Source organism: Cajanus cajan, chromosome 7, assembly GCF_000230855.2.
Source record: "Cajanus cajan strain Asha chromosome 7, NIPB_CcT2T_4, whole genome shotgun sequence".
Taxonomy (NCBI): domain Eukaryota; kingdom Viridiplantae; phylum Streptophyta; class Magnoliopsida; order Fabales; family Fabaceae; genus Cajanus; species Cajanus cajan.
In genome coordinates, this window is record NC_138523.1 from 49,997,237 (window position 1) to 50,010,276 (window position 13,040).

The window sequence follows — 13,040 nt, forward strand, 5'->3', positions numbered from 1 at the left end:
AATATAAAGACTCAGAAGACTAGTACCAAAATATTATACCGAATTAAATGAACATGACATAAGCGAAATAATATACCATACCATGAGCTTGGATCAGTATATGTTAATTATTATAACCTTTGGTACATTGTACATACATGACCTAGAATGGAAATATTTGGATTTGCTAAGGTGCATAGCTAATAAGAAGCATAATTGTGTGTTGCTATTGGTGTTTGGGCAACCATTGCAGCAGAAACCATTGTGTTCATTCCACACATGCCATGCCCTCGGCAGAGCATGTAATACCCATCTTCTCCCCATTTCTTCCCCCACGAATTCTTGATGATCCAGTAAGGTCTGTTTCCAAGCCTCAGAATTGAGAAGCCTTTTGCACCATATCCCACTAGTAACACACCATGGTTCAGCCATTTCTTGCCACCACATATGAGAGGGCATGAGACACCACCAATGTATGTTTGCATGAAAACTGAGTTCAGACCCACTGCACATTATATATAGTTCATGAATGTTGATTTATACTACTAGCTACATGTTCATGTAAAAAGTGATGCAAATATTATAATGCTATAGGGACTGTTGATTTTATTAAAGGGGACTTACTAGCAAGTGGACCGTGTTTGACTAAATATGCAGCAATTTGATTTTCATCCACTGGGATATTGCTGAAATTTGTGACCCTAACTGCTATTTTCTCTGAATCGAACTTGCATTCACCTTTCTCCCCTGTGTATGGATATGAAGACTCCTCCTCCAACCCACCAGCCTCTATCAAATAATTGTAGGCATTTGTCATAAGCCCTCCATAACACCCATTATCACAGGAGCCCTTTTCGGTTATGTCACACTTGAAACAAAAAAAAAACATAAAATTGATTTATGGATTATCACAAGACATAGCCGATTGGTGTTAATAAACACACCTTGTTGTCACAATCTACTAGCTGTTGCTCACTGAGATTGAGGAGCTTTCCGGTGGCAATAAAATTGGCTCCTTCTATAGATCCTGTGGTGCTAAAAGCCCAGCATGATCCACATTTACCCTGCATCCAAATAATGCACACAGTATCCAAACATTTCTTTTTGTAAAATATATAAGATACACATAAGACAGTTTAATTACATCTTCTCATCATTAATTGACAAAGGAAAATAATTGAATTTTAATTTTTTCATATACCCGCCTTTTAAAGAAAAATTCTATGGTTTTTTTAATCTTTTCATTGTACCTATCATGTACTCTTTTATTTATTAAAAAATATTAAATATATACTCTCAATATTTTATCTCTGAAATAACCTATAAATTTTTATATAAATCCTAAATCCCAAATTATTGAATTATTTCCTTTGAATGATTAAACAAATTTTAAATCTAAAATTATTGAACTTAATCTCTAAATTACCAAATTATTGAATTATTTTCTCCAACTTAACCTCTAAATTACCAAAATATTAAATTATATCCTCCAACTTAAAGTCTTAATTATCAAATATTATTATCTCCGACTTAAAACTTCAACTTTAAGTTGGAGAAAATAATTCAATCAATTGGTAATTCAGAAGTTAAGTAAGAGGAAATATTTCAATAATTTAAGATTTAAAATTTATTTAATAATTCAAAGATAAAGTCGGACATAATAACAATTTGGGATTCAGGATAATTTTATTTAATAATTTAGAGGAGCAAAAAATCCAATACTATGGGATTTTGGGATTTAGGATTTCTTTAATAATCCAGAAAAAACCATACAAATTTATTTTTATTTAATAATTAATAATAATTTGAGATTTAAGATATTTGGAGAAAATAATAATTCAGATTTATTTTTTTAATTAATAATAATTTTATTCATCAATAATAATTTGGAATTTATTTTTATTTAAATAATAACAATTTTGAATATAGAATTCACATTTATTTTTATTTAATAACTAATAATAATTATTAAGAATCATTTGGAAGTTAAGTTAGAGATAATAATAATTTGAGATTTAGAATTTACCATTTATTTCAATAATTTAAGATTAAATATTTATTTAATAATTCAGTCGGACAAAATAACAATTTGGGATTCAGGATAATTTTATTTAATGATTCGGAGGAGAAAATAATTCAATAACATGGGATTTTGAGATTTAGGATTTATTTAATAATTCAGAAAAAACCATACGAATTTAGTTTTCTTTAATAATAAAGAAAATAATATAGGATTTTTTTTTAATTAATAATAATTAGGGATTTTTATTTAATCATCAATAATAAAACCCTAAACCCTAAACCCTAAACCCTAAACCCTAAACCCTAAACCCTAAACCCTAAACCCTAAACCCTAAACCCTAAACCCTAAACCCTAAACCCTAAACCCTAAACCCTAAACCCTAAACCCTAAACCCTAAACCCTAAACCCTAAACCCTAAACCCTAAACCCTAAACCCTAAACCCTAAACCCTAAACCCTAAACCCTAAACCCTAAACCCTAAACCCTAAACCCTAAACCCTAAACCCTAAACCCTAAACCCTAAACCCTAAACCCTAAACCCTAAACCCTAAACCCTAAACCCTAAACCCTAAACCCTAAACCCTAAACCCTAAACCCTAAACCCTAAACCCTAAACCCTAAACCCTAAACCCTAAACCCTAAACCCTAAACCCTAAACCCTAAACCCTAAACCCTAAACCCTAAACCCTAAACCCTAAACCCTAAACCCTAAACCCTAAACCCTAAACCCTAAACCCTAAACCCTAAACCCTAAACCCTAAACCCTAAACCCTAAACCCTAAACCCTAAACCCTAAACCCTAAACCCTAAACCCTAAACCCTAAACCCTAAACCCTAAACCCTAAACCCTAAACCCTAAACCCTAAACCCTAAACCCTAAACCCTAAACCCTAAACCCTAAACCCTAAACCCTAAACCCTAAACCCTAAACCCTAAACCCTAAACCCTAAACCCTAAACCCTAAACCCTAAACCCTAAACCCTAAACCCTAAACCCTAAACCCTAAACCCTAAACCCTAAACCCTAAACCCTAAACCCTAAACCCTAAACCCTAAACCCTAAACCCTAAACCCTAAACCCTAAACCCTAAACCCTAAACCCTAAACCCTAAACCCTAAACCCTAAACCCTAAACCCTAAACCGAATTTCATACTCAATATGATACATAAAAAAAATCATACTCAATACCATGCATAGAAAAAAAAAATTTATGTGGAAAAATAAACAGAATTTCATACTCAATATGCATACAAAAAAAAATTCTGTGGAAAAATAGGGGGATGCAGACTCAATTTCAACTAAGTGGGATGCAGACTCAATTTCATACATATAAAATTTTGTGGAAAGTCATTTTCCCCAAACCCTAAACCGAATTTCATACTCAATATGATACATAAAAAAATCATACTCAATACCATGCATACAAAAAAAAAATTATGTAGAAAAATAAACAGAATTTCATACTCAATATGATGCATACAAAAAAAAATTCTGTGGAAAAATAGAGGGATGCAGACTCAATTTCAACTAAGTGGGATGCAGACTCAATTTCATACATATAAAATTATGTGGAAAGTCGTTTTCCCCCAAACCACAAACCCCCAAACCACAAACCCGAAAGGGTTTTTTATTGGATAATTATTTCAAGTAAGTAAACAGAATTCATACTCAATATGATACATAAAAAAAAATCATACTCAATATCATGCATTCAAAAAAAAAAATTCTGTGGAAAAATAGGGGGATGCAGACTCAATTTCAACTAAGTAACTAAGTAAGCAGAATTTCATACATATAAAATTATGTGGAAAGTCTAATTCCCCAAACCACAAACCCTTTCGTGGTTTTTTTAAGGGGGTAATTATTTGCGTTCTTTTGCAACTTAGAGCATCTCTAATAGGATTGCTTATAAACAATTCTCTGTACCACATCACTCCCACATCAACTATGACTCCCACATCAGCTCTGGCCCATCTTATGAATTGCTTAAATTTTAACAGAATTACTTCTTCATTGAAGATGCTCTTACTTTTAAGTCAAAAAGTTTGCACACATAACTAGGGATGGCAACGGGGCGGGGACTCTGACTCCCACATCAGCTCTGGCCCATCTTATGAGTTGCTTAAATTTTAACAGAATTACTTCTTCATTGAAGATGCTCTTACTTTTAAGTCAAAAAGTTTGCACGCATAACTAGGGATGGCAACGGGGCGGGGCGGGTACGAGTTTCATGATACCCGTCCCCGTCCCCGTGAGCCAAACTCATTCCCGTCCCCGTCCCCGTCGGGTATGTGATTTTCATCCCCATCCCCGTCGGGTATCGGGTATACCCGTATACGTACCCGTCAAATTTTTTTTTTATAAAATATAATATTTTTAAATTATTTTTTTAATTATATTATAATTATAATCAAGTTATTTCTTTATCTCATATTGTAATAAATAATCACACATGAAAAAATATTAAAATTCTTTAATAAAATTAAATTGAAAGTGAGTATTAAATTAAAAATGAGAACGGGGACAGGTACGGGTACAGAGAGCGGGTAAGTATATACCCATACCCATACCCGTACCCGATTAAACCGGGTATTCCCCGTCAAAGTCAGGACGGGTTCAGGTATTACCCGCCATCCCTACACATAACAAAAGTGTTAATTAAAATCAAAACACAAAAAAAAATGGAAAATGCTTTATCGTCTGAAAAGAAAAACCAAAATTTCGTCCAAATAATTAAAAAATTATTATTTTATAATAAATTTATTAAAAAATTTAATTATTATTTTATAATAAATTTATTAAAATAATAATAATTTTTTAATTATTCGGACAAAATTTCAGCTTCCATTTCAGAAGCTGTAACAATGCTCTAAAAATAAAATATAAGCACATGCACTTAATTAAGGCAAAAACAAAATAATTCCGATGAGATGAAGAAAAATGAAACCCTAAGTTTATATATACCTGCGTTTTCACTTCAGTGACAGCTCCTTTCTCTCTCCAATCAAAATTCTGTGGCAGGTCATCCACCTCAAGCGGCGGCGCTACACCATTATTCGACGGGAAGCCGCCATTGACGCCGGTATAGAACCGCTGAAACTCGTCCTCAGTGAGATCAGAGAACTGCGTGACGCCGTGGACGGCGGTGGGGTCGAGCGCCTGGTGCTCCGCCGCTCTGACCAAGTTGTGTGCGAAAATCCCTAAACGCCGCAAATACTCTTCCCTGGTGGAGTACCTTTTCCCGTAATTCTCCATGAAAACCTTGAACTTCTTCTCCGTGCGCAGAACCTCGTTGTCGCCCAGCCTCAGCTTCGTAGTCACGTCCTTAATCGTGAGTTCGTGGCTTTCTAGAGCGGAGCATAGGGTTAGAGCACAGAGGAAGAGTGAAGCACGTGCCAAGCACGTGATAGACGGGCCTGGCTTTGCCACCATTTTCGTGTTTCAGCTTGATCTTCTTGTGCCTCGCTTTTAATGGTGTTTTCTTCGGTCACCATTACGTGGCAGTGTATGGAAAGGTGGCAGCATGTAGTGATAAAGCTCAACATGCAGCGTGACACGTACGTGGCTACGGATGACAAACTATGAAACTATACAAAGGAAACTCTAAGTCGAGGTTTAAAGTTTAAACTACATAAATTTCTCTTTTCAAATTTTAAAAGCTGAAAGTTATATTTTAATTGGACAATAAAAAGAAAAGAATTTTTGTTCGGGCTAGTTTAAAGTTTTTTTTTTATAAAAAAAACAAATTAATATAAATCGTGCTTTTCAAAACCCAAATGGCGACAGGAAACGTGTGTGGCTCTCAGAACTTACAAGCTGATACTGTGGCCTCATTATGACCGCAAATGACTAAAAGCCCCTCAAATATTTCTTTTATTCTTATCCATCTTTCAGTTATCAGTGGTTGGTGGTGGGTACTGTGGTCATATTTGTATTACACGTTTACGACAGCAACATTTATCCAAACTCTACCAAATGAAAACGAGAGTAAATGAAAAGGCATAATTCTAACAATTTATAATATTCTTTTAATTAAAGAGAGGATTTTTTTATAAAAAAAAGACACATGAAAGCATGCAATAAAATGAATAATTAACTAAAAAGGATTCTAAATTATTTTTTTTTCTCTTACTATTATCATTTCATGATCAAGTCTTTTCGATTTTCTTTCACTAATTGAATCATTTATCTTAATGATACAATTATGAATGGATTATTAGCTTGATATCTAATAATAAAAACGAATAAGACATTAAATTTGTGAAGAAAACGAAGGGACTAAAATTATAATAATAGAAGATAAAAAGTGTAATAAAGGAAAAAAAAAAACATGGTGAGAATTTGAATTTATCATAAATAATATAAAAAAAAAAAGTGGTGGCAGGTCGTCACAGACACATTTCCTGAAGAAAAAAATGAAAACGAAGAGAGCTGAGAAAATGACATGTTTCGTTAATTCTTGCAGCTGAATGATTGTAATGACTCCGACCCATGTTTCAAAATCGTTCCTTGAAATTCTTGGCTTCTGTTTCTCCTTCAATTGATCTCTTTTCTCAGCCACCACCAACTTCCGTGACCCAAAGCACCACAAGGGTAATGCCATGTTCCCTTCCTTATGAAGACATTAAAGAAAACTCTGATTTTTCTTCTACTTTTTTTGTTTGTTTGTTTCATTTGCTGGTTTTGTGATTCAGATCTCGATTGAATTTATGCTTTTGCTGAATGCTTTGCAAATTGGGGGGCAATGTTGGCGGAATTTGTCTCTTACTTGGGGTTATGGGGAATCTCTTAGTTTATTTGTTATTTGCTTTGAATTGTATGTTATTTGCGTGAATGCTTACTTGCTTTTTTTGTTTGCTTTCTACATGAAGCTGTGTTGTCTTATGAATACATTTGAAACCGACACAAGTCTTGAACTTGTACTGTGATGATGTGAAAATTGATTTGCAGGGCATTAGCCAGAATATGGCCCTTAATTGGTCTGAAATTCTTTATCCTTTTGTTTCAAGTGAGGAAAATTTGAGATCTAGAAGTAACATATCTGTGTTCTTCACCTACTCTTTTTTTTTTTTTTTTTTTTTTTTTTTTTTTTTTATCTCAGATCTGGAAGGGAAGTAGATTGAATTAATGAATAAAATTTTCATACATTGAGTATTAGGTTGGAATGATACTTGATAAGATTTTTGATAATCCAGTTTTCTCCATTTAATAGATCTAGGAATTTTCATTTTGAATCTGTTTACTTATCATGCAGCAACAGCAATAGATGAGTGTTGTTCTTTGTCAAATCCTGTGACCTTCAAGTGACAATAACCGTAAGGAAGCTTGGAGGTACTTCTAGTCTTTAGAAGGAAACAAGTATTAATGTTTATACTATAATTGTTGTGGGCATTGGTTATTTAATTTGGATATGATGGAGTTCTGTGCTGGAAGTTCCCATTCAAACGGGAAACAAACTTTGAAGCATTCTAAATCTGCAGATGAAGTGAAAAGATCCAGTGAAAAGGTCCACAGAAATTCTCATTCCAATGGAAAGCAAAATTTGAAACAAACTTCAACTTTTGTTAATCATGGTGAGCTTGTCTGTATATTTTTCATAATCTAGTAATTAACCTTTTCCTTTAGCTGTATTATGTTCATCTATTTTGCTCTAGTTTACAACTTGAAAAACAATAAACTATTCTAACACCCCATATAGCTGTTGAAGCTATTTCGTTTTTGCTAGTTACAAGGATGGTATAGAATAACTTTGTCTATCTGAAGGAAATTGATTCAGGGAAGTGAAAATAGAATATGGCTAACCCAAATTGGGCATGAAGGGTTAACCCAAATCAGGCATTTTTGTGGCTTGCATTTGAATAAAAAATGTGATCCCTTGTTTTGTTTTATGATACTGATCAATAACTTAGTAAGGAAGAATATAGCAAACCATAACAACTGAAATCCAAATATCTTTGATCAAAAGCTACATAAAGTATGACAACAACAATGAAGAAAGAAGAAATGCTTGATGTGTGAGATTGTGAGCCAGCCACACTATAAATAATACCTATGCAATGACAAAAACAATAGTTATCATTTACGATCATATATCACCATGGGGTAGTTATTAACTATAAAGGATTTAAAGGATATAAAGGAATGGCTGATATAGTGAAAGGGCAAAGTTTTGTCATGGGAATGCTAATGATTAATTGTTGTTGAAAATAATCAATAAATGCTTCAAAATATACCTAATTGTGCTAATTGCTAATAAAATAGCTCAAGAAAATGCAGTTTGGGACACTCACAGAGCATTTGGTTAAGCATATTTTGATAAGATTTACATTGAAACTTATTGAAATAAGATATAAAATAAACAACAACAAATCCTTATTCCACTAGGTGAGGTTGAGGTTGGTTACATGGATCCCACAATGCCATCCGGCCTGGTTAAAGACCAAAGTTTCAGCATTAATTATCATGAGATCCCTCTTGACCACTTCTTCCAATGTCCTTCTTAGTCTGCCTCTCCTCTTCATAGTACTAAAAAATTGTACAATTTACTCTTGTCATTGGTGCCTTCCATGGTTTTCTTTATACATGTCTAAACTACCTTAATGGTTTTTTTGTTTGCTTTGTACCTTTCCATCAACATCTGCTAAAGATAGGTTGCTTCTGTTGTAGACCTTCCTGACATATTGTGTTTCCTCTTGGCCTGTGCTCAATCACCCTTTTCCCATCGTTATATAATAATCACAAGTCAGAAGCTTTTCCTAATACTCCCTAAACCAGTTAAAAAAAAAATGTACATGTGCACTTCTGAAATGTAATGATATACTACTTAAACTTTCAGCAGATGTAAATACCTTTTGGATCTATATATACGAGGACTCCAATTATGTAGTCAGAGACAAAAAGCTTCAAATAACTAACTCAAATAATTATAGAAACAAATAATGAAATAGTACTAGCTTTATTATGTTTTTTCTTTTTTCTGTTTATATTTTAATTTTGGCTTAAATTTTTTTTTAGTCCCTCAAATGTAGGGTAATTTGTTTTTGGTTTCTCAAATTTAAAACTATTATTTTTAGTCCTTATAATTTTCAAAAATTTTGTTTTAATCCCTCAAGTCACTAATAATATATCTAAATGTGATTGATTGAGATATGCAACATCAACTGAGTTTAATGTGATGTTTTCACTAACAGGAACATCAGTAGGTAGATTTTATGTGACAGTATTTGATAGATCCCTTGACAAAATTTGAAATTATAGAGACTTAAAAGACTACTTTTAAATTTGAGAAACTAAAAATAGAATTACCTTAAATTTAAGGAACTAAAAACATATTTAAACCTTTAATTTTTCTATGTTGTTGTTTAAAACCTGACATGATGAATTTATTTGCAGCTGCAATTGCTTGGCATGAGGATAGAAGAAAATGGGTTGGTGATAAATCTCAACATCCACCAAGAATAGCCAAGGATCCTATTATTAGGTATAACTCAATGCAACTCCCTTTTTGTCATTCACAGGAGGATCAATCATTGTTAGTATAGTCATGATGAAAGATATAGAAGGGGTTTTATCTTATGTTTTTTGTGAGGAAAAACAAGAAATGAGATAAGATAGTGGTAGAAGGGGTTTTTTCATACATATTTTTCTAGTTTCTAATAGATAATTACAGTCTTATGGGCTGAACTAAAGTTTCTTCATTCATGTTTAAGACATGGAAAATCATTTTTCTCTTGTATGTAATTTGTTAAATTAGTTTTATGTTGAATCCTATTCCTTACCTGATAAACAATTATATTGGTTGATTGACGGGTACTTTTAGAAATTAAATACCAAAATGGGGTTTTTTGAAAAATTTTATTGACGGGGCTGTTTTGACTGGATCAATTCGTTAGTTTGACTAGCGAGTTGCATATCATGTTAATTTTATTTTTTTTAAAGACTATGACTGAATTCCACATGGGCGAGTCCTGAACTCATCACTAAGATGGGCAAGTCTTACATGACATGCCACGCAGCATCCTAGTCTAAATAAAAAAAATTACATGTTGACAACTCGCTATTAGGAACCGCTAGATCCCCAACAAAAACCTAACACTGTTGGACACATAGCAGCAACTCACTAAAAGTGGCTGCAATAGTAGCGAGCTGCTGCCAGAGCGACCGTTGGAAGTTGGAACCTCCCCATGGATTGTTCCAGTTGCAGTAGCTAGTTCTGGCATCAAAAGAACTCAACTAAGCATAAACCCTTTTCTGATCTTTCTTTAAGTAAGCAACACATTTTGTTTTATTCATTTAGTTTAATTCATAAGTTAATGCTAACTGTCACCTGTACATAAATTTTAATATCTATTCCACATATGTAATAATTATTAAATTACTAAAGTGGTCGTAAACTTCAAAATTGATTGAATTTGGCTGACATTACCCATTATTAAAATGAAATAACTAGTAACTACTAATTGTTAAAGAAACAATATTCATGACTCAGTTTCTAAGAATAAGAAAATCTTTAACAAGTATTGAAGAGAACTTATATCAGAATTATATATTTTTAAACAACAGAAAGAAAATGAAATGAAAAATTCCAAGGTAAAACAAATAGGAAAAGAAAGTGTAGCTTCAAATTCAATAAGTTTGGATTTCATGTGGATTCTCAAGTTACAATTTTAATTTTTTTCTTGGTCCATTTTGAGCCATCTGATCCACTGGTATCTTTATGTCTGATGCAACTGGGAAAAGAAACCAAATTCTTGAGATAACCAAGGTGAAAACTGACTATTAATTTTTTTAATTTTTTCATGCAAGTTTCCGGTTGCCAAATTATTATAGATGACATAGTATTTGTGCTATATGAATTACTATACCTTTTTCTGAATAATAGGTTTGAGAACTTGTTATGCCTCTCTTTTAGCTTTATCAGGAGTATAAATGATGGCTTATCTCTTAATTAGTATTTTTCTTTGATTTCCTCTCAGGAGAGATTGTAGTTTTAAGGATAATGTCCTCATATAAATCTGTGTTTTATTACTAATTGGTTTATAAATTCCTGCAATACGTGCTTTCAACTGTTCTGTGCATTCGTTTGGCGTAGCTTCTTAAGGCAACTCTCTAATAATTTAAGCATTTTTATTTCAGCTGGTCAACGTCATATGAAGAGCTGCTTTCAACTTACGAACCTTTTGCAGAGCCAATACCGTTACCTGTAAGATTCCAAAACGCTTACCTGAAAGAATCTAATCCAATGCATGAAAATGTTTGTGTTCATATGGATCTCATGATGTAATAATCTATTTATATAATATGTAAATCTTGAAGCATGAACTATAGTGTTAACAATTAAATTAACCCTTTCTTGCCACATCGATATTGATTGTTGTGTCACAGTGTGGTTCAATACTTCAATTTCTTACTTTCTCTTAACAAGTTCACACCCATTTCAAAACTTATTCTTTTTGGTTTCTCGAATGAATAAGAAGTCAATGGTTACGTTTTACGAAATTATCATGTTACTCAATATTGAGTCACTTCTATTCTATGTAATTATATTTGTATTATTACAATGCAACACTTTTGCCTTCTCAATAAATATTTTCACAAGCACTTGATTGATTTTTCTAACATTGACAGTAATTCTTGCAAAAATCCGACACCTTGTCTAAAATTTTAGATTATTTATTTTATTACTTAAAAAAGATGCAGCAGAGAAATATAAAAGGTTTTGTAGCTTTACCTGTTATAACATATTGAGGGAATCTTTATTGTTGTCTTTCAGAGTATTCCAGCATAACAACATTTTATAATTATTCATTATAAGCTAAAAAATTCATGCATATTTCCTCCATGTACTGAAACAAATTTGATGAATTGATGGCTCATGCAGGAGATGGTAGATTTCTTAGTTGATATTTGGCATGATGATGAAGCCTTCTTTGACTAAATTGATGAAAGTTTTAGTTAAATGGCAACTGAAACAAGAACTGTGTAAAGCCTTTAATCTGCAATGACCTTCATTGCTCTTGTAGGTGTCTGCTCACTGAAGTACTGATCATGATGGTAGAGGGAAACTATTGGATGTTCCCCACATAAGCCTCCTAGCATGAAATCCTTTTATATGTAGAAATCATCTTCAGGGTTAATGGTTATTATTTTCCACCATTTATCAAATAGCAAATTCCATTATTTTATAACACAGTTTATTTATATCTGCTGATGCATCAGCAAACGTAGAACTTCATATCCATGTATTAAATTAGATGCTTTGATCAATACTCGTTATACTTCTGTAGAATTGAAAAATGGCGCAGTTCTGTTTGATTGCTTCGTTTTATTCATGTTTGGTTGACACAAAGATAACGGGTAAGGAGAAACAAACCAGAAACTACATGATATTCTGCTAACAAACATACAGAACTCACAACACTTGGCTAAGAAAAGTGTTAGTAACATATTCCCTTTTAACACACTTTTTATTCAGTTAAAGTTTATTCAAAATGACAAAATTACGAGTGAGGATTATTGAATAAGTTCAACTTAAGAAAATCAAGTTTAATAGACTAACGTCTTTAAATTAAATGAATTTTGCGTTAATATTTTGACCTAATTAAAAGTAACTTTTATCCATAAAGTTGAAAATTATATATTGAGTTTTATTATAAATTTATTCTTATGCAATCTTTTAATTAAAAAAATTACACTGCGGGGGAAGCTTACGAAAGAGCGTAAAATTCGTAAGTTGGAGAGCCCCATCCTCTTGCTAAGATGTTCTTTAGATAATAAAAATAGAAAAATATTGAGACAAACATAAGAATAATCTACATCATTGAAGAAAAAAAGGGTTATAAAACCGTGATATTCTCTAATGACATAACATAAACATAGACTATAGTTAAGGTGAAGCCATCGAAGTAAAGTAAGATTAGTTATTATTAACAGAAGAAAATGTCTTGCAATACAACCAAACCAATAGTTGTAGTTGGATACACGAAACAAGAGATTACACTTGCACTTCTCAACCATCTTGAAAGGTAGGTACAGTTTA

At 32.5% G+C, this 13,040-nt stretch overlaps 2 protein-coding genes across 4 annotated transcripts; one reads left to right on the plus strand and one right to left on the minus strand.

Moving 5' to 3' along the window:
* Positions 1 to 59: 59 nt before the first annotated feature.
* On the minus strand, positions 60 to 5,455 carry LOC109810631 (Papain family cysteine protease). The gene is made up of 4 exons (XM_020374141.3): positions 4,967 to 5,455; positions 924 to 1,043; positions 604 to 847; positions 60 to 484 (listed from the first exon to the last, which is right to left on the minus strand). Exons 1-4 carry the CDS (start codon positions 5,432 to 5,434, stop codon positions 180 to 182), a joined length of 1,137 nt encoding a protein of 378 aa, XP_020229730.1. The 5' UTR covers positions 5,435 to 5,455; the 3' UTR covers positions 60 to 179.
* A 916-nt stretch (positions 5,456 to 6,371) lies between these two features.
* On the plus strand, positions 6,372 to 12,316 carry LOC109810582 (uncharacterized). 3 transcript variants are annotated; one of them, XM_020374078.3, is made up of 5 exons: positions 6,372 to 6,595; positions 7,257 to 7,575; positions 9,395 to 9,482; positions 11,138 to 11,204; positions 12,025 to 12,316. In XM_020374078.3, exons 2-5 carry the CDS (start codon positions 7,413 to 7,415, stop codon positions 12,037 to 12,039), a joined length of 333 nt encoding a protein of 110 aa, XP_020229667.1. In that variant the 5' UTR covers positions 6,372 to 6,595; positions 7,257 to 7,412; the 3' UTR covers positions 12,040 to 12,316. The 3 variants fall into 3 exon arrangements, with proteins under 3 accessions (XP_020229667.1, XP_020229664.1, XP_020229665.1); XM_020374075.3 differs by having other exon boundaries at positions 6,374 to 6,595; positions 11,883 to 12,316; XM_020374076.3 differs by having other exon boundaries at positions 6,374 to 6,595; positions 7,263 to 7,575; positions 11,883 to 12,316.
* The last annotated feature ends 724 nt before the right edge of the window (positions 12,317 to 13,040 follow it).

Bases quoted from the DNA above. Each gene is read 5' to 3' on its own strand.
- LOC109810631 (XM_020374141.3), bottom strand. From the start codon at position 5,434: ATGGTGGCAAAGCCAGGCCCGTCTATCACGTGCTTGGCACGTGCTTCA. The intron at 848-923 runs GTGTGTTTATTA...TTTTGTTTCAAG, and splicing joins TAGTAGATTGTGACAACAAG to TGTGACATAACCGAAAAGGG. The intron at 485-603 runs GTAAGTCCCCTT...TATAATGTGCAG, and splicing joins CAAACACGGTCCACTTGCTA to TGGGTCTGAACTCAGTTTTC.
- LOC109810582 (XM_020374075.3), top strand. From the start codon at position 7,413: ATGATGGAGTTCTGTGCTGGAAGTTCCCATTCAAACGGGAAACAAACT. The intron at 7,576-9,394 runs GTGAGCTTGTCT...ATTTATTTGCAG, and splicing joins TTCAACTTTTGTTAATCATG to CTGCAATTGCTTGGCATGAG. The intron at 9,483-11,137 runs GTATAACTCAAT...TTTTTATTTCAG, and splicing joins GCCAAGGATCCTATTATTAG to CTGGTCAACGTCATATGAAG.